The sequence below is a fragment of the Rhincodon typus genome, chromosome 11 (assembly GCF_021869965.1).
Source record: "Rhincodon typus isolate 14 chromosome 11, sRhiTyp1.1, whole genome shotgun sequence".
Taxonomy (NCBI): domain Eukaryota; kingdom Metazoa; phylum Chordata; class Chondrichthyes; order Orectolobiformes; family Rhincodontidae; genus Rhincodon; species Rhincodon typus.
This window is the reverse complement of record NC_063342.1, coordinates 65389102-65411241: the sequence shown is the minus strand read 5'-3', so window position 1 is coordinate 65411241 and position 22140 is coordinate 65389102. Positions and strand designations below refer to the sequence as shown.

The 22140-nt window shown below is 40.4% G+C and overlaps 1 protein-coding gene across 1 annotated transcript in view; it reads right to left on the bottom strand.

The window, feature by feature from the left end:
- The window catches only part of LOC109935041 (rho GTPase-activating protein 6-like), a 515598-nt gene that overhangs the window by 152249 nt on the left and 341209 nt on the right, over positions 1 to 22140 (bottom strand). The window contains exon 2 of the mRNA XM_048602528.1: positions 20180 to 20339. Coding sequence (XP_048458485.1) covers positions 20180 to 20339 — 160 coding nt within the window. The remainder of the gene's footprint in view (positions 1 to 20179; positions 20340 to 22140) is intronic.

Sequence of the window (22140 nt, the reverse complement as noted above, 5' to 3'; positions counted from 1 at the left end):
TCCATCCTGGGCCTCCTGCAGTGCCACAACGATGCCACCCGAAGGTTCAGGAACAGCACCTCACATTTCGCTTGGAAACCCTGCAGCCCAATGGTAACAATGTGGACTTCACAAGCTTCAAAATCTCTCCTCCCCCAAACGCATCCCAAAACCAGCCCAGCTTGTCCCCGCCTCCCTAACCTGTCCTTCCTCCCACCTATCCCCTCCTCCCACCTCAAGCCGCACCCCCATCTCCTACCTACTAGCCTCATCCCGCCCCCTTGACCTGTCCGTCCTCCCTACCTCCCCACCTACACTCACCTTTACTGGCTCCACCCCCGCCTCTTTGACCTGTCTGTCTCCTCTCCACCTATCTTCTCCTTTATCCATCTTCTATCTGCCTCCCCCTCTCTCCCTATTTATTTCAGAATCCCCTTCCCCTCCCCCATTTCTGAAGAAGGGTCTAGGCCCAAAACGTCAGCTTTCCTGCTCCTCTGATGCTGCTTGGCTTGCTGTGTTCATCCAGCTCTACACCTTGTTATCTCTAGCGAAGAAGGCTGTAGTGATTGGAACAGGGCTAGTTGGATCTCATTGACTATAAGATCGTTGGTTGGGGTTGCTAACCTGGGCCAATCAGGGAGCTCTGGATGACAGATATAAACAAGAGATTCAGAAGGGCATCTCAGTCTACGGAAATACTAAATAAAAACCGAAAGAACTGCAGATGCTGTAAATCAGGAACAAAAACAAAGTTGCTGGAAAAGCTCAGCAGGTTTGGCAGCATCTGTGAAGGAAAAAACAAAGTTAACGTTTCGGGTTCTGTGACCCTTCCTCAGAACTGATAATGGCTGGGAAAACGTCAGTTTATATGCAGAAAATAGGGAGGTGGGTGGGGTATGGAGTAAACGATAGGACAGAGCCCAAAGAGAGAGAAAGACAGTTGGACAGACAAAGGAGTTGCTAACGATCAGGCTGGGAGGGTGAGTAGTTGTTAATGGGGACTGTTAGTGACTAACAACAGGGGGTGTGTAATGGCAGGCTGTGGTAACAAGACCTGGTGAGTGGGGTTGGGGGGGGGGTGGGACATGGGAAGAGTTCAGGCCCTAAAATTATTGAACTCAATATTGAATCCAGAGGGCCATAGGGTCCCCAAGCGGAAAATGAGGCGTTGTTCCTCCAGCTTGCATTGGGCTTCGCTGGAACACTGCAGCAAGCCGGAGACAGATGTTGATCAGGGAACAGGGTGGTGTGTTAAAGTGGCAGGCAACAGGTAGTTCAGGGCCTTTTTTGCAAGCAGAACGTAGATGGTGTGGAGGCATCAGTGTTGGACTGGTGTGGACAAAGTCAAAAATCACACGACACCAGTTTATAGTCCAACAGGTGTATTTGAAATCACAAGCATTTGGAATGCAGCCCCTTTGTCAGGTGCAGCTGCACTCCGAAAGCTTTTGATTTCAAATAAACCTGTTGGACTGTAACCTGGTGTTGTGTGATTTTTGACATTCTCTTGATGGGTCTATAGTGGATACTCGTCAGTATTCTATTGCCAGAAATTGTGATGGAGAAGTTAAGGAAAGGAAGGGATGAGTCAGAGATGGGTGTATGAAAGCAAACAAAGTATGGAAAGTGGAAGAAAACTCAATGACATTTTCCAGTTCAGCACACAAGATCTGGAAAATGGGCTCTTGCTGGCTGATGATTGCCTACAACTGAAGTAGAGCTTTAATTCATCACAGTGTCACCAAGAGAAGTTTAACCTCTCAGAAAAGTCCGATTATCAAAGAGGATACACCAAACTGACTCCGCAAAACCTTACATACCACCCTGTATTACCATGGATTGATTGCCATTTAAAATGAACAGGTTCGACTATTTCGAAGCACCACAGTAGACAACGGGGCTTGATAACATGTAATGATTCACATATTGTTTAAGCCTGGTAATGCTTTTGGAAGGATCCATTTGAGGTTATGTTGAAAATATAACAATCAACAGTCAACAAACTTGAAAGGTCTATAAAGGTAAAATAGTAATAATTGTGAGTGCAATAACTGGACTACACACAGTTTCCTGAAAACTCAATTATTTTCTACCATGGTTGCCTCAGATATTCATATGCATTTGGAGGTACCTCAAAATTCTACAGAGCAAAAGCCAATTAACAATTGCATGATAGATCTTGGAATAAGATATATCCACCTCGCTGAAGACAATCCAAACCCAAAAAAAACCCAGCAACAACCAGTCCTTCAGTCAATCTGACATCAATGCTGTCTTGTGCATAGGAATAACACTTGCCCCAACAATACAGTCATGCAAAAATCAATAACCTGTATTATCTGGATGTAATTCATAAGCTGTCTTCATCAACAATGATCACAGTTATAGATGCGGAGTGATGTGCAGCATTTATAAAGCATTTTCCATTTTTATTGTAAATGCTTATTAAGTTACCATAATTACCCTTTCTTGCCCATACTGGATTTCACACAATTAAGTATTATTAGCAATGATGCAGAAATAATTCATAAAGGCATCTTCAATTCTTACCCTCTGTATAACTCATCATAAAATGCAAGCCATAGACAGAGCTTTCTTTATTTAGAGAATTTCAAAAACACAAGGCTCTTACAACAAAGACATAGATGCCAATGTTATGATGCAGTAAGAGATTGTGTAGGACCATTTAAATCTGAAGGAACAGAGTTCTAAGGGCTGGATAAAATAAGAGAAAGATGGGAAGGGGTGAGATCAGAAACTCAACACAAACGAGGCAGCAGTTCTCAATTTTACTGCCTCTAAGGCTTCTTTCCATGTTAAGATTTTCACAGAGAAGAAAGCTCAACTAATTTTTTGCTGTATATAATTAAATATTTCTATTTTTGTTTTACCTAATGTTCCACATGCAAGTGACAATTCTCAGTTTTTGCACCAACGTTCAAAATTGATATCTTAAATGGATACTGTTCCTTATTAATGCATTTTTTAAAAAATAAGTCTTACTTTTGTGTTAGTATTTGTACAAGTGGTGTTTTAAATCATCATGAGGTGAAGGAGTGTAGGGTAACGGCAGTAGATGATTGGCACCTTCAGTCAATACCTCGTTTCCCTCCACCAGAGCCAACTTGCTGCATGACTGGTTCTGACTGGTTGATACATGTTAGGACACATGCATCACTGATGTTACTGAACACCCCTACATGCAGTCTAGACATTGCAACAGGCACATCACAGATTGAATTACCTTCAGAATCCAGTGACATTTTAGGTAGCAAGATCACTCAGAAAAACAGGGCTGTTTTTCTTCAGGAAGACACATTCTATTTTGTTTAAAAAGCACACAATTTATAGATAGCCGATGTGGCATTTTATAAATTTCTACTTTAGAAATAAAATCAGTCTGACTTCAAACCAAAACACAAACAGATTCTAAACAAGGCCTCACACCTAACATACATTGTCTGACCTAAAAGGTAATCTCTTCTTTGCACTGGTAAAACCTTTAGTTCTCTCAGGACAGTGACTTCAGAGGAATTCGGGGATTTACACACAGATATTAATCAACTCAAACCTTCTAATTGATTGAAGATTTAATAGCATCTCAGGTCTGTTTGATACACCCTGATTAGTGGTGTGACCCTTTGATCTTTTACTTAAAAATTGTGTCTGATACTACCTCTCTCACTAACACCTGGAGGAAGAGTGAGGCTCCAAAAGCTTATGTTTTCAAATAAACCTATTGGATTATGACCTGATGTTGTGTGATTTCTGACCTCATCAGGAAGGAGGATGTCTCCACCATGTTGAAAATGTCACAAGAAGTCACACATCCAAATCTCGCACTTTTCATTTATATAGGGTGGGTTTGAGGGCAGGACATGCTTCGTGCACACAACTTTAAACGACCAGCCACCTCTGTTGAAATCAGATTGTTTTCCTTGGTGTCTGGAACACAGTGCAGAGATTAGACCCGCTAAGAGCAGGTGTGGTCTTAGTGCATTTCTTTTAGATAGACAGTGTACACTTCCTTTAACGCAGGGGTCCCTGTGGATTTGGACCTAGGACATCATTGGGGTGGAAGTCAAGAGTACTTTTGGTGGTGATGGTGGTGGTGGGGGAGGGGGAGGAGGGAAGAGGGAATGTTATGTATCTTTGGGATGGGGTAGGGAGTTAGGGATTCTTTGGAAATATTAACTGTGGAGCTGATTATCTGTAGAAAAAAAAAGGGACTTGAACACCTTGGAATTGTCAATATGTGTCAGCAATTTTTAAAATGCATATTTATAAATACGAGTACTTCTATCAATACACAGTAGTCTGCAATATTGAAATGTAAGTAATAGAACTATATTTTCTAACGTGCATGGGTACTTTTGGATGTTCAACAGGTTGGCACGGTAGCTGAAGGGGGAAAAGGGTGACTGTGTAGAAGTAGGCACTAAGTTAGTACAGAGGTACAAGAGGCCACGGAGGATGGGCAGAGGGCATTACACTAGAGGTTGGCATTGGTGGTGCTTTGGGGCTGTATGGAGAATGGGGAAGTGAAGCTACGTGAGCTGAGAGGGTTTTATATAGCGCTCCCCTTTTGAAGATGTATTCCTTTAGATCTAGTCCCTGGACACCCTTAATGAGATAAGGCACACTTTGGGATTGTGAAAAGGTATGCTTATGCATTACAAAGTGCATGAACTCAATGAGACTAGCAAAGGTACCAAGAAAATGTGGAGATAAAAACCATTATCAAATTTGTGCTAAATGACTGAATTCCCAAACTTTCATTTTCACAACGTGCTGCTTATTGAAGAAGAGATCCGACTAACTAAAAAATGGAAAAGTTTGTTGACTTGAGAGGTTATGCTCTTTGGGATTAAGCATTTATATTTTGTTTTCTCAAGGGATTAGTTGGAGCAATTCCAATGTATTGCATATTTTTGTATCATTGAGAATGTGGCATTTTTCAATGGTGACAATCATCAGTGCCAGGATGCCTCGTGAAATGCACCAACGATAAATAATAGGAGCATTGGCATTGATAGGGAAGGGCAAAGGGTGGTGAGTTAGAGGGGAGTAGAATGAGTTGGCCCAGACTTAGAACAGGGATATGAGGGCCATAAGAGATGAGTAAATGGGCATGGGGTATGAGGGGCTATGGGCTGGAGAGATGTGCATGGAAAGCAAGGAAGGAAGGACCAGGAGTAAACGTTTCATGTTCTAATCTTTATTTTGAAACTTTAACCATAGCACTAGAGCCCCGAGATTGGCTCTGTCCAGTCTGCCTCAGGAACGTCACAACCAGGTCACCTGGCTCGACTCCCAATCTCGCTCACCTCCTTAGAGGAAAGGAAAACACATCAGAAATTTGATAGTCATTTTTAAAGATGGATTTCTCCCAACTCTGCATATCTGATCAAAGAACAAGAAAAAAAAAATGCAGATTCATAATGCTTTTCTTATTCTGTTTCCAATCTGTTGCTGGCCATCAGGACAAGCAATAAATTAGAAACAAAATCAATCCAACTTGCTATCAGAAAGTTCTGAACAACAAATCATCCAAGAGGATTATCATAGTCTGAGTATTGCCTAATCATGCTTGTCCAGCCAAAGACTGGTGCAAACATTGAACAGAAAGGGGGAGAAAAAAAAAGGCATAAACTGCCTCATTACAAAATAAATTTTCAACTAATAATTTGGTAACCATACTTTTCCAGAAAATAATCTCAGGGTGGAATTTGAGTTTAATCTGTCAGTTTAAAAATAAATGTGAATCATTTTCCCTCAGTCCCATGCAAGATAGTTCAAAACAGCCAGCGGCAATTTGTTGAGGTTTGAAAGAAAGCTCCAAATAACTTCCCTAAATTTGCAGCAGCCCTACGCTATCCCATCTGTTGAAAGAACCATTACGCTCTAATATGAAGGCTTCCCAGAATAGTTCACAGAATATACTTCAAGCTTATTTGGAACATTTTGAAAAATATGGACTTATTAGCAACAGGCAACATGGCTTTGCGTGGGCAAGACCATGTCTCACAAACTTGATTCAGCTTTTTGAGGAAGTGACAAAGTTATTCGATGAGGGCAGGGTGGTAGATGTTGTCTACATACTTTAGAATGGCTTTTGACAAGGTCCCTCATTGCAGGCTAATACAAAATGTAAAGTCACATGGGATCCAGAGTGAGCTGGTAAAATGGATACAAAACTGGCTTAGTCACAGAAGACAGAGTAACGGTGGAAAGGTGTTTTTAAGATTGGAGATCTGTGACCAGTGGTATTCCTAATGGATCAGTGCTGGGATCCTCATTGTTTAATGATTTGGAGGAAAATGTAGGTAGCCTGATTAGTAAGTTTGCAGACTGTACAAAGTTTCCAAGCTGTGGCCAGTGTGGAGGATTGCCAGAGGATACAGCTGGATATATAAAAGATAGGCTAGAGACTTAGGCAAAAAAATGGCAGATAGAATTTAATCCAGACAAATGCAAGGTGATGCATTTTAGGAGACCTAATTTGGGAGGAAAGTGTACAGTAACAGGCAGAACCCTTAATTACATCAATGTACAAGACAGGTCCACAGTTCCCTGCAAGTTGAAACACAATTGGATAAGGTGGTCAAGGCAGCATGTAGCATGCTTGTTTTCCTTGGTCAGACATAAAAATTGGCAAATCATGTTGCAGCTGTACAGAACTTCAGTTAGGCCACCTTTGGGATATTATGTACAGTTCTGGTCGCCACACCACCAGGTGGTGGTTTTGGAGAGTTTACCAGGATTCTGCCTGGTTTGGAAGGTATTAGCTAGGAGGAGAGATTAGACAAACTCGGTTCGCTTTCACTTGAACATCAAAGGATAAAAGGGCGACTTGAAAGAAGTTTACAACATTACGAGAGGCATGGATAGAATGGATGGTTTGAGTCTTTCCAGTGTAGAAATGTCAATTACTAGGGGCATAGGTTTAAGGTGAAAAGGTGTAAGTTTAAATGAGATGAGAGGGGCAGGCTTTTCCACAGAGAAGGTGGTAAGCACTTGGAATGTGCTGCCAAAGGTGGTGGAGAAGGCAGACAAAATAGCAATTATTAAGAGGCATCTTGACAGATACGTGAATAGGCAGGGAATAGAGGGACACAGACAGTAAAGAGGCAAAAAGGTTTTCGGTTTAGAAAGACATCATGTGTCAGCACAGTCTACGTGGGCCGCAGGACCTGCTCCTGTGCTGTACTGCTCTTTGTTCTTATTAGAGACCTACAGCTATCCTCAGTAATTAGAACCATGCATATCACCTTCATGATTATTGAATAAATAAAAATGCAATGTTTTTAAAGTTATGATTTAGTTAAATCAATTTGTTGGCTTGAGACCAGCCTGCTTCAGTGAATCCATTTCAGGAAACAAACCCTACAGAACAGGCATGCCCAACAGACACTCAAATTGGATCTTAGGCTTCATTTACCTACGATTCCTGATCTGCAGACACTGTTTGGGCAGGTGTCCCGAAACAGCTTGCCAGTAAAACAGAGTTAGCTTCTGAGCTACTGCATTGCTGATAGCAATTCTCTGCTGGCTCGATGGTGAGAACAGATTAATATGGGCACATACTGTTGTAAGAGCACTTTACCTAGATCATTCAAGTGCTTACTTCAAATACAACCTGCAAGCTGGAGGTTATAAATTGTGGACGGAGTGGCAATATTGTCTTAAGGCTGTGGCAATTCAGCTACTTTATATAATTTGCTGTTTTGAAGACTGATTTTCTAGGCTTAAAATTAAACTATATTCAAGCAAATCAATAATAATCAAGAAAATGCTCAGCAGATCACTAATACTTGAAAAATATTCCGATACTGATCCTTTACCAGAGAGTTTTGTATTACGAATGAACATAAGTATAGAACAAGTGCAAAATAATGCACATATACAAGCATCTCTACAATGAAGTACAGCAGGAGTTTTGTCATCGGAGGTGCTGCATTTCAGATAGGATGTCAAACCAAGGCCCTGTCTGCCTTCTTAGTGAAGTGTAAAATATTCCATGGTAATATGAAAGGAACGAGTGTCCTCCTGACATCTGCTCATTGCTTAACCAATCATTAAATCATCAGTGATGGTCATTTTCGCCCTTGTGTGTACTCTAGTGGCAATTATATTCCACAAAGTACTTCTAAGCTTTTAGAAGTGCAAGTCTTTTCTTTACATCACTACCAAAGTGGCAATGAGTTTAATAGTCTATTTTGCTCGTGTGACTTAAAGTAACAAACGGCATCGAAATAAACAGTAATTAATGGCTGATGCACTCACAATCAAACGGCTTATGTACGGTCTGAGATATGGAGAATTACTCTCCTAACACAACACAGCAGAAAAGAAACAGTAAAACTGAATCATTCCACAAACGAATTTTCGCTGATGACACAATAGTCATATTTAATTCAACAGAAACACGGAGGACAGGTAGTTCTGGTCTACACAGTTGTTTTTGTTATAACCAAATGAGAAGCGGTGATGGGCTTCTGTATTTTAACTTCTCCCACCCTCCGTCTCAGTCAGTTGGAACCTTTTAATTTCTTTTTTTAAAAGCGTACAGCGATCACACTTCATGAAAAGCTTACCTAACTAGATCAGAATGAATGATCTAATTCGAAGGCTTTATTTAGCAAAAGAGAAATGCTACTACCTACTCTCTGAAAAAACTAAAAACATGGCATCAAACATGTTCAAAGACACAGGCAATAACCTGTAAAAGGTTGGGGTAGCTATTTTTACAGGACGGTAAAGACAGTTGCTGCTTAATGTTCATACAGACTTTGAAGTGTTAGATTTAAAATCTGAGTTCTGACAATCTTGTTGTTTGGTTTCTTCAGCGATGGTGACGATTGTGGATCTTGGAGTTCCTATGATTGGTTGTTGTTCTATGTTGTTTATTGACTGGGCATTGTTTTTTTGAGGTGGGTGGTGGGAGCAGGGGGTGGGGAAGAGACAGACAAAGAGAGAGACAGAGAGAAAAAGAGGGGAGAAACATACAGACAAACAGAGAAACTGCTTTCCAGCTCTTGCTTACCAATCTAAGTTTCCTCTTCTTTGTCCTGTTGCTCAGAAGCAGCTGTTCCCAAATCTGAGATAACCAGGTGTAGAGCTGGATGAACACAGCAGGCCAAGCAGCATCAGAGGAGCAGGAAGGCTGACGTTTCGGGCGTAGACCCTTCTTCAGAAAAAGTCTAGTTGTTTTTCCAAACTGGCTAATTAATCCTTCAACACATTATCAATGGCGATGAGCATCTCGCCAAGATCTTTCCCATGCCTCCACTTCTCACCTTCAATCAAGTGCCAAACCTTAAACAGACCTTTGTTCACAGCAAACTACCCAGCCTTCAGGACAACATCGACATGATACAACCCTGTCTTAGCAACCTCTGCTATGCATGTCAGATCTTCAACACCACCCACTACGTACACTGCAGATACTCATGTGACTCAGCCAAAATTGTCTCTCATATGCTGCAGGTAAGGGTGCCCTGAGGCATGATTTATTGGTGAAACCATGCAGATGAATGGACACCACACAACAATCACCAAACAGTGAGGCTCCCTCCCAGTCGGGGAACACCACAGCGGTCAAGGACATTCGGCCTTGGATCTTCGGGTAAACGTCCTCCAAGGCAGACTTTGGGATACACAACAACGCAGAGTTGCTGGCGGAGGCTGATAGCCAGGTTCGGTACTCATGAGCACGGCCTCAACTGGGATCTTGGGTTCATGTTGCACTACAGGTGATACACCATACTATACATTCTCACACACTCACTTACACAAGCACACACAGATCTTCTCTCATCACATACTGTCTTGCGCACACACGCATGCACATGTGAGTCTATGGGGTAAATCTGTATTTGCAAATACATTCTATTTTGTTCAAAAAGCACACAATTTATAGACAATGTGGTGTTTTATAAAATATTACCTTAGAAACAAAGCCAGTCTGACTCCAAACCAAAACATAAACAAATTCTAAACAAGGTCTCACACCTAACACGCATTGTCTGACCTAAAATGTCACCTCTTCTTTACACCGATAAAACCTTTAGTTCTCACAGGACAGGGGCTTGAAAGGAATTCGGGGATTTACATACATATTATTCAATTAAAACCTTCTAACTGATTGAAGATGTAACAGCATCATAAGTTTGTTTACTACATTCTCATCAATGGTGTGACCCTTTGATCTTTTGCTTATAAATTCGGTGTCTGATGCTACCTCTCTGACTAACACCCGAAGGAGGAGTAAGACTCCAAAAGCTTGTGTTTTCAAATAAACCTCTTGGACTATAACCTGGTGTTGAGTGATTTCTGATCTTGTCCACGGCAGTCTAACACCAGCACTTCCACATCATAGCTAATTAATAGGCAAGCCTTTCTTCTCCCACAATGTGATGTCATATGTTAGTGAGTTTAAAAAAATTGCGATGCAAATGTTTGGACAGCTCACTAAGTTTCAGTGCCTCAATTAAAATGGCAATTTCAATGTTTTATATAATCCATGATGGTTACCAGGATTTGTCAGGTAATCATAATGGCTGTTAACCATGTTTAGCCAATGGAAGTCTCAGTTATTAAAGGCAAATGATGAAAGTTGAATATTGATAATCTACTTTAACCACAGTTAAAACAGTATACAGTGTCAGAAGGAGTGAAAGAGATAATTAAAAGGGAATGTAAGTGTTGAATGTCCACTAACTTTTGAGAGGTAGCCTACTTCCTGATTTCAATCCTCTAATTTTAAGGTTATCCCTCCTTGTTCTGGCTTCTACCACCACAGAAAACTCTTTCAGTGCCAATACTATTGTGTTCTTGCAAATAGCAGCAGCTATTTTCTTCCTCTGACATAACTTGTCAGCCTTTTAGCAACATTTGTGCAATTCTCAATGATGATCACACTTTGGAGGTACATAATTCGCTCAATTCTAATAATGTTGGTCTATAAATCTTCCACTATGCCTGTGAATTACACTGTGACATTTTAAAAGGCCCTATGTAAGTGCAAGTCATTGTTGTAAGCCATAGGCACGTACTTTCATTTTTGCTTTTGCCATAAACTGTTTGCATCACGTGAAGGTACAAGCAAAGCTGCGCCAATGTAAACCACTAACTGTACTTGAATGGGCTTGAAAAACATAATCCTGTTTGTGTCCAATTCTGACCATTGGCTAATAGCAAGTCAGATAACACACACACACACACACACTAAATTCAGAGCATTAACAAAATCCAAAATTCAGATTAACCACAGATTAACCTCTCGTCACATGAAAATAAATAGTTGGAATAAAAGTGCAGTGGGATATGGCTTTGACAGTGTCCAATCACATTTATTGCAGAGGTGAAAATAAAAACCAAAGCACACAAAATTATGTTCTGTGATGACTTGCAAAACTACTGAAGTGACAGTCAAGCTCTGACAGCAGGAGATTGATTTTTCCTATTCTCTGGAAAAATCTAAACATTGCATTTATATGCAAAGATGAAAAAATCCTTTTGATTTGCCGCAGTGGCAAATCCACTGGAGTTGGAGTCCAGAGATATTGGATTCAAAGCCCATTCCAACCTGTTCCAGCAATCTCCGCTCAGAATTCTCGTATGGCATCCATTGGGATTACGCACATTTCGTGGATACGGGCGTGTGTGTTCCATTCATCACTAGACAGGTTGTAGGTTTAAAGGAAACTACTTGTTGCATTGGATTAAAACATCCCAGTGGCTACTACAAAGATGGTCACAGCCGTGGAAGGAACATTCACTTTGTGAGCTGTCAGACTGTTAATCTGTCTGCAAGTCCTTCAATAATGTCTTGCTGTTCTCCAGTAGAAGAAAGTTTGAAGACGCAAAATTATGGTATCATACAACATTATTAAATCACAACTACAGTGCATTCTCAAGAGAAAGCTGGCTCATCATTGCACCTAACAATGTACCAACAGTTTCATATGATGTGGCAGCTCATGGCAGCTACATGACGATTCAGATTGAAGGTATCAAATTCAACTATTTTAAAATGTAGCTTCAAGAAAATTAAGGGCAAGTAAATATCAAAATAAAAACTCATTATCAAAACCTCTGATTTAAAAAACAAATCACAAAATATTAATCTGCACTTGGCTGTCACCTGCTCATCCACCCAGTATGCATTTGCAACATAAATTCACCAGACTCTGATGTCAGAAATCTACTACAACCTCTCGATTATAAATGTAATCCTCATTTTTATCATCTCGGAGACTGATCACCCTAACATAACTGGGGCAGTCTTTCCCTTCATTTCCTGTACAGTGATCAAATGATTCACTAAAGTTTCCAAAACAACGATGGACTTTGAAAGAATAAATTGGAGAGAGTTGTGATGAAATGCATTTCTAACATTTTGGGAGAATGTAACCTTCAGGGACTTGGTTCCAATAGCGACCACGTAACTACTGTTGATTGTTCACTCACGTCCTTTAAAGAAGGAAATTTCCTTACATGGTTTGGCCTACCCACGACTACACAGACATACAATAACGTGGGTGATTATCTTCTGCGCCTGACTGTTTTACAAATGTCAAGTAAATTCAATTCTGCCATGCAATACAAGATTTGCGATAGGTCATTCAGGACAGTTGGAGATCACCGAAGAGGAATTCAAAGGTTACAGTACGCTGGACAAGGAAACAGAGACTCCACGTTAGGAGTGCTGCAGTTAGCTGTACAGTTAGGGAGACAGCTGAATTACAGAGATTGTGTCGGGGACTCAATGAAGAGTCTAAAGTAACTGCATGGCTCTATACTGTTAGAACTCAAAAAGGTGGTGCTCTAGGAATTAGTAGGTAGCTAATTGCTGGATTGGGACTCAGTAGTAGTCCTGGGGAGTCGATAAATGTGTGAAGGTCAATGGTTGTGTGTTGGTGGAGGCTGACAGGGGTTTGGAAGAATCCTACAATCACTAATACTTCAGTGCAGTTGAGGCAGAGGATGCTGAAAAGCTTAAAACCAATATTTCTTTGAGGCAACTGAGCAAGATTAGAGTTTGGAGACAAATCCCGGTGCAGGACAAACTCAGTGAAGACAGCTATCATTGAAAAGCTAGAGTATACCCATGAGTAGACTTTGAAGTGCAATTTCAGAGTCCAGGGGAGTCTAGACCTAGAAAAGCAGGGCTGTCGACTGAGACAGGAACACTCACTAATGCAGTTCACGATGGAGCAGCTCCTGAAAATTTCAAGGTCGAATCAGCAAAGTTAATTATGATCACTTGTGACTTTTAATGAAATTTGATTACCCACCATGTCATTAAGATCTGAGACAAATTCTTGGAAATCTTGACTGTGCACCCGATGCGCACTATGAGGAGTTCAATTACCTGATTTACCGCCTTAATTCTGGGTGTTAGAATAAATTGTACATATGTTCTAACTTGTGAAGTTTGTTGCTGTTTGTTCAAATTCTTGGTGGCCTTATTCTCCTCCTATGGATCTCATACTTGATCTACTTAAAAAAAAAAGTTACTAGCCAAATTGTAACATAAATTTGGTCATCCAGCGTGGAGTCATAACACAGGTGGATAGCTAGTATCCAAAGGTCACAAATTTAAGGCAGAAAAAGGACCAGAGGGAAGAAATGGAGAATTTTATATTACACAGCAATTTATGATCTGGCACACACTGCCTGAAAAAGTGGTACAAGTGAATTCAATAATACTTTAAGAGAATTGGTTAATACTGGAAAAGGAACGTGTAGTAATTGTAACAAGGTCGGCAAGGTGGACCTCATTGTGTAGGAATTCCCTGATTGGACTAGATTAACAGCCCCAATGAGGGAGCCTTAGCTGACAGGCAAAAACAGGAGTGTCACAGGTTCTGTTCACTCACAGCTGGCTGAGGAAGCTGGATCAGTGCCAAGGACTCTCCACATATAAATAAAGGTTTGCATCCCTAATTGGCCAGAAGATAATTACCCACATTGCTATGCATCTGTGTAGGCCAAACCATGGAAGGAGATTTCCTTCCTTAAAGGATACAAGTGAACAATCAACAGTGGTTACATGGTTACTCTTTCTTAGTCCACATTTTCGAAATCAAATTTCACCATCTGCTGTGGCGAGATTCACACCCATTTCCCCAACAATTTAGCTGGAGGTTCTGGATTAGTACTCTAGTGATATACTACTAACCTACTGCCTCTCCAACAACATATCGTTATCACAGCCAATACAGTGTCATGAAGGATATCAGAATACAGAGCTAGTAAAAGCTTATTAAGTCTAAATAGTTCACCTTTTTGTCAGCAGTATGGAATAGAAAAATATCCATCTTTTCCCATTTCACAGACCAATCCAAGTATGTGTTAACTTATAACCTGTACTGTGGTAGCAGTAAATTCCTTTCTTTATTACAATATTCAGGTAATTGACTTGAGGCTGCGACTTTTTACACTAGAGCATACGTGATTGATAAAATTAATTAATGTGATTGATAAGGTTAATAAAATCATGAGGGGTATAGAAGATGAATGGCAGGTGCCTTTTCCATTGGGTAGGGAATTTCAAGTCTAGGGGGCATATTTTTAAAGTGAGAGGAGAAAGATTTTTTTTTAAAAAAGACATGAAGGGCAATTTTTTTTTTCACACAGTGGTTCATGTGTGGAATGAACTTCCAGAGGAAGTGGTGGATATAGGTACAGTTACAACATTTAAAAGACATTTAGGTAAGTACAGGAATAAGAAATGTTTGGAGATATATGGGCCAAGCTCAGGCAGGTGGGACTAGTTTAGTTTGGGATTATGGTTGGCATGGACTCGTTGGACCAAAGGGTCTGTTTCTGTGTTGTATGACTCCGAGTTCCAATTATTAACAGCTGTGCATTCAGTTTCCTAGGCCCTGACTTCTGGAATTCTGTCAATAAAACTTTCCATCTCTCAGTCCTTAAGACATCCTATACATCCTCATGTCCCTTTGGAGCAAGACATTTCATTATACCCCTATGAAGCACCTTGGAACATTTTACTTTACGACTGAAAGAGTCAAGTGAGAGGCAGGGAAGAGGACCTATTTTGTTGAGATGGACTCTGTTTTAAATCAGGTTGGAAACATTGCCTGACAAATCAAAAACTAAGGTAGTCAATCGAGCTTTAATCTAATAAGGAGCAAATCTATCAGTGAAAGCCAAAAAGGTAAAGTCTGCAGATCAGAGTAGTAATAATACAAAATTAAGCAGGTATACAATAATAACACAACATTTACAGCAAGGCCCACATCGGTGGTGGTGGGACGGTGGGACGGTGGGGGTGGGGGCGGTAGGAGCAAATTAAAAGCTGTTAAATCAGAATGAATATTAGTAACAAGATAGATGAATTAATGGCATGAATGATGATAAATAGATTGACCTACAAAGACATAATTAAATAGACCTTTAAGAGAAAAAGGCAAAATATAAAAGGGAGGTGGGGCACTCTAATGATAAAAAGGATGAGATAAAGGCAAGATTGAAAAAGAATCTTAGCTGAGGAAGTTGATAATGTTGAATCAATATAGATGACCCTAAAAAGCAAGAAAGAGCAGAAAAGTACAGTGGGAGAACTTTATAGGGCCTCAACAATTGTCATAAGGTTGGACAAATCGAGAAGATTAGAGCAACGTGTAACAAGGGTAATGCACTAATGCGCCGTGACTTTAAGAGGTGACTTTATTAATAATACAAGATCCAGAGGGGTCTTGACAGGATAGATGTGGGAAAGATGTTTCATCTCATGGAAGAATTCAGAACTAAGGTGTCACTGCTTAAAAAAAAACAAGGGGGTACGTCCATTCAAGTCAAAGATAAAGGAGAAATTCTCTCTCTCAATGGGCATGAGTTTTTCGAATTCTTTCCTCAAGGGGAAAAAAAAGGTGATGGAAGCAGAATCCTTGAATATTTTTAAGACAAAAGTAGATAGACCCCTGATAAGCAAGGCTGGGGCTTGTGACAGGTTAATAGGGTAGGCAGGGTTGTGCGGTAATCAGATCTACCAGGATCATACCGAATGGCAGCACAGCCTGAAAAGGTTCAGTAACCCACTCCTAATTTGTATATTATCCAAATAAATCGGTACGGCAAAATAAGTTGGGTTATGATCCATGAAAGCACTCCAGTCCATTTCCAGACCCAGAGGGGAGGATCCAATAAAAAAAATCCCAATATTATCTGATGGTGAACATACTGATTGTACTGGCGACACAGTATATAGGATGGGTCAGGTCAACACCAGGCTCATTTGCCAATTTTATTGACGTTCCCTTCTGGTTGGAGTTTAACGTAGGTGATGGGGTTCTCATCTACCGGCTGGAAGTAGGGGACACTAAATTGCCTCTTTTCAGGAAGGACTGAACTTAAAAGTCTAGCTGCGGATAAAAGACTTGAATGGAGTTTTCAGAGGGCACTCAGTTGATGAACAAGAAATTATCCAAATCCTTTCATTCCATTAGTAAGTTTAAAAAAAAAGTAATTGCACTGGCAATCCAGAAGGACCGACAAATATTCCTGTTTAATATTTCACATACTCCGATATTCTTATGCTCCAATTCCACCACAGCAGGTGAGATTTAAATTCAATTAATTAATTCATCAATGCAATTTGAACAGAAAGCCCGTCACAGTAATAATGGGCATGATTACAACCACCATCAATTTCAATCTGATTGCCTTCATTTAATAAATGGTTTGTTTATTGCTACTGTAACACAGCACTTGAAGAATCATGCAATCAGATTAGACAAAGGAAACAATTTCATGAGGTGGTGCAAGTAACAGGGTAGACAAGGGTGAACTGATGAATGCAGTAAATTTGGATTTTCAGAACACATTCAAAAAGGTGTCACACAGAAGTTTGATAAACAAGTTAACAGCTCATGGAATTGGGGATAATACATTTGTAAGTTTGAAGATTGGCTAATGGGTCAAGAGGTCATTCTCAGAATGTCAGGGTGTAAATAGAGGAACACTACTAAAGATCAGTATTTGAACTTCAGCTATTTACAATCCAAATCAACAACTTAAATGAGAGAATCGTGCGTAATCATATGCAAGTTTGCTGATGATATGAAACTAGGTGAGCAGGGCTCTTGTGGCACAATAGTAATATCACCATCTCTAGGCCAAAAATGCTGGGTTCAAGTCCCATCTACTTTTGACAACTCTCAACGTGTCTGAAGAGACTCATTTGAAAAAAAATCTACAAAATTAGGTGGGAAAGTAAGCTGTGGGAAGGGCATAATGAGACTAAAAATAGAAATATTAGAATATAGAATATTACAACACAGGAACGCGCCCTTTGGCCGACGATGTTGGTCCGAACATAACACCAAATTAAATTAACCTCTTCTGCCAGCCCATAGTCCATACCTCTCTATTTCTTGCTTATTCTTGTGCTTACCCAGAAGTCTCTTAAATGCCCCTAACATATCTGCCTCCACCACGATCCCTGGAAGCGCATTCCAGACTCCTACCACTCTCTAAAATAAAGTTGCTCCTCACGTCTCGTTTGAACTTTTCCCCTCTCACCTTAAATCCATGCCCCGAGTATTAAACATTTCAACTCTGGGAAAAACATACTGATTGTCAACCCTATTTATGCTTCTCATAATTTTATAGACTTCTATCAAGCCTCCCTTCAGCCTCTCCTCATAGCTCATAACCTCTAATCCAGGCAGCATCCTGGTAAACCTCTTCTACACCCTCAGCAAAGGCCCCACAGCCTTCCTATAATGTGGCAACCAGAACTGAATGCAATACTCTAAGTGTGGCCTAATCAAAGTCTTATAAAGCTGCAACAAGACATCCTGTCCCTTGTACTCAATTCCCCAATCAATAAAGGAAAGCATGCCATATGCCTTCTTTACCACCCTATCCACTTGTGTGGCTGCTTTCAGGGAGCTAGGGACTTGAACCCTAAGATCCCTCTGTGCACCAATGCTGTTCAGGATCCTGCCATTAACTGAATACTTTTCCTTAACATTTGATCTGCCGAAGTGCAGCTCCTTACACTTACCCAGATTAAACTCTGATGCCATTTCTCTGCACATATCTGCAATTGATCTATATCCCGCTGTATCCTTTGACAACCTTCTACACTGTGCATAACTCCACCGATCTTTGTATCATCTGCAAACTTATGAACCCACCCATCTACATTTTCATCCAAGGTATTTATATATATCACAAACAGCTGAGGTCCCAGTGAGAATCCCTGCGGAACACCACTAGTTACAGACCTCCAGCCAGAAAAACACCCTTCCACCACAACCCTCTGCCTTCTATTGGGCAAGCCAATTCTGAATCCACATGGCCAAGTCACCAAGTATCCCATACATCTTGAACTTCTGGATGACCCTACCATGAGAGACCTTGTCAAAAGCCTAACTAAAAATCCATGTAGACAATATCCACTGCTCTACCCTCAATCACCTTCATCATCTCAAAAAATTTAATCAAGTTGGTAAGACATGACCTCCCCCACACAAAGCCATGCTGACTGTCCCTAATTAGGCCATGCTTTTCCAAATGCACATAAATCCTATCCCAAAGAATTCTCTCCAATAGCTTCCAGATGACTGATGGGAGACTCACTGGTCTACTGTTTCCTGGACTATCCTTATTTCCCTTCTTGTACAGAGGAACATTAGCTACTTGCCACTCCTCCAGGACCTCTCCAGTGACTAGTGAGGATACCTATTGTCGAAGGTTCTGAAAATCCATTTGGTTCAATAACACCAGTTAGGGAAGGAGTTCTCTTGTCCTTACCTGGTCTGGCCTCCATGCACGATCCAGACCTACAACAACATGGTTGAATCTTAACCCTTTGAAATGGCCTAGAAAGCCACTCAGTTCAAGAGTGATTAGAAATGGGCAACCATGCTCATTATGCCGGTGATGCCCATGTTTTCTGAATGAATAAAGAAAAGAAACATGGAGGATCCTGTGCATTTTAATCAAACATTAAACTGGAAAGCCCTGCAAGACTTTACGCCCAACTTATCCTGATGTGTAGGACATCAAGTTCTGCTGCAGCTTTATCGAACTTTAGTTAGGCCACACTTGGAATATTACATACATTGCTGGTCACCACACTACCAGAAGGGTGTGGGTGCTTTGGAGAGGGTACAGAAAAGGTCTACCAGGATGTTGCCTGGTATGGGGGATTTTAGCTATGAAGAAAGGTTGGATAGACTGGGCTTGTTTTCACTGGAACACACGATGTTGAGGGGCGGCCTGATAGAAATTTAAAAGATTGCGAGTGGTATAGACAGAGTGGAAAGAATGAGGCTTTTTCCCAGGGTGGAGGGATCAATTACTAGGGGACACAGGTTCAAAGTGCAAGGGGGTGAAATTTAAAAGAAATGTGTGAGGCAAGTTTTTCACAAGGGGTGATGAGCGTCTGGAATGCACTGCCAGAGGTGGTGGTGGAAGTAGACATAATAGCAGAATTCAAGAAACACCTGGACAAATACATGAATAGGAAGGGAATAGAGGGATATGGATCCTGTGAGTGAAGACAGTTTTAGTGTGGAAGGGCAAAGATGTGTTGGTGCAGGTTTGGAGGGCCGAAGGGTCTATTCCTGTCCTGTAGTGTTCATATCTATTAATTAATTCATTGCATCCATGTAAATAAGATCTAGTATGAGTTGGCAATGAACTATACACAGAGATTCAGTGTAAAATGTTGCTGATTTTACATCATCACACTTTTCCCTTGGGACAGAAGTGTGAAGCACGAGAAGAATTTCCAGATTGATTAACAGGCTGACACTTTCTTTGTATTTTCACTCCACTTGGAAAGAAAACAGCCTCTTCCTTGTTATAAATACATTGCAATTTTTCCCATTTCTAATATTTTTATAAATTAGTACAAATTAGTTCAAAGAAAACAAAGGAAAAAGCTTAATTTTGAGTTAAAATCTCAATGACTTTTTCTTGTAAATTGCTTGCAGCAATGAACAGAGATTAATATTCAATCCTTACAGCCTTGTAATACTGGGAGGGTTGGCAACTCTAGTTTACAGGGCTTACTATCATCTGTCACGATCACGCGTAACTACAATTCTAATACTCACATTAGCTGAAAGCCAAACAAACGTTACAACCCATGAAAGGTTAACGTATAAACAAGGGAGCAGCAATCTTTGAGAAGCTATCCACAATTAGGTCTTACCTTTCGGAATTGTAACCTGGCAGCCCAAGTCATAGTCCTGCTGTAGCCGATAAAAAGCCACTTCCTGAAGCCGTACTCTCTCCAGTTCAGAGAGACTTTGGATAGGGACCGGCTTCAATCGAACACTGCGGCCAGACATGCTGTTCCAAGTAAAGTCAGCCTGTTGTTAGAAAAAGATGGTTAATAAAAAGCAATCAGGTAAAAAGAACCAAGCGCAGCACAGTATAGCATTATGCTTTTTCCTTTTCAATCACCGCTTGATCAGGTAAACTTCAAGTGTTGGTTTGTCCCTATTTGATGACATTATTTTTAAGCACAGCCTTTTTGCATGTGCTGAATACCAGAACTGAGCTGACACAATTGTTGGGGCTAGCAACATTTCACATCTCAATAAACCACCACACAATACTTTTGAAAGTTTCTATGACTGAGGAAATATTCTTGACTAAGTGACATATCAAGTCTTGCAGACTTCTTTTTCCCAACTGTTCTCATGCCCCTTATGAACAAGTCAGACAGGACAGAGAACCAATTCTTTGTGCTGTCATTCCAAAACTCAGCTACAGAAAAGTGAAATGGCTTCTGTTTCTATAATGACAAAAATGTACGCACATGGAAATCAAACAGAACATTTGTTTTAAACCAACTACCAAGCATAAAATATGACTTCATCAAGTCTGAAATGGGGACAACCACAATGAACCAGGCAGCAAATGTGATGCACCTTTGTCTCGAGTAGTGACAGACACATTTACTCTCTCAAGCTGGAAATTCAATCTGACCCCAAGTGTGTAAATTGTCTTGTGCTGAAGATTCACTCCATTGGAAACTCCTTTAATTCAGCACCTATGAATTCACTCCCTAGCGTATGCATAATAGCTTGTGAGGGTTCAATAATCAGCTCCCTGGAGAATATATGGGTCGGGCATGCTCTTCTTCAATCATCATTAAAACCAAAAACAACAGGCCAAGCTCTACTAAAGAAAGGGTATTTAAACATCATCTGTCAATGCTTACACTTGCCTCATGCCCTTCATTTCAAAGCTTTGAGCGCTGAAGACAGTGCATTAAAGATGCAAGGGAAAAAAAGAGCAGAAGAATAGAGAAATCTGAGTGGATTAATTCAACATTAAATCAAGCAGCAAGAAGGAAAGAGAAGTTCAAAGACTAACATTTTGGAAATGTCCAACGATAAACAGTAGAAAGGATAAGATTCCACATTTATGACAGATAGTCCTCAGTGGCAGAGGGACTGGTTGTCAGAAATGAACAACTATTACACCAGGAATATTACTCATGCTCGAAACTACGTAGCTAGTTTAGTTTGTATCTATAAGCTCATTCATTTAACAATATTCGACACACGTCAATTATCAGGCTCAGTGAAATGTCATTTTGGTATTTGCCAGAAATTACTGGGATATTGGCATTCAACCACATATCCTCTTCATCATCTGCATACGTAAATAACAAGTACCATTAGCCCTCACCATTATATCAACTGCAAAATCTGGCCAAATCTGTTGCTAGGCAAAACGTACGGATTAAAAGATATTTTGGTGAAATATACATAGGCTAAAAAAGGTTTATAATGAATAGATACATATTCACAGCAAAAACTAGTTTAAAACAAAGAAAGAAGACACATCCTTCAAAATCCTCTAATTTCTCTCAGTGAGTTGTTGATATTAATCACAGATTACTGCTGGAAGGCAATTTGGAACATGGAAAAGGCCAGAGCGTGACATCTCTTTTCACTGCTGCACTGTTTCATCATTGGCTATTCCAGAGTACTGCTCATATCATAAACGGTTTTGTAAAGATGAAGAAGAACACACGGTTTTGTAAGGATGATGACGAACACACGGTTTTGTAAGGATGATGAAGAACACAGCATGCAATTTTAGGCGCTTATCCTTTTACCGCTAAATGCATGGTTGTTTCAGACAACCATCGCTTAG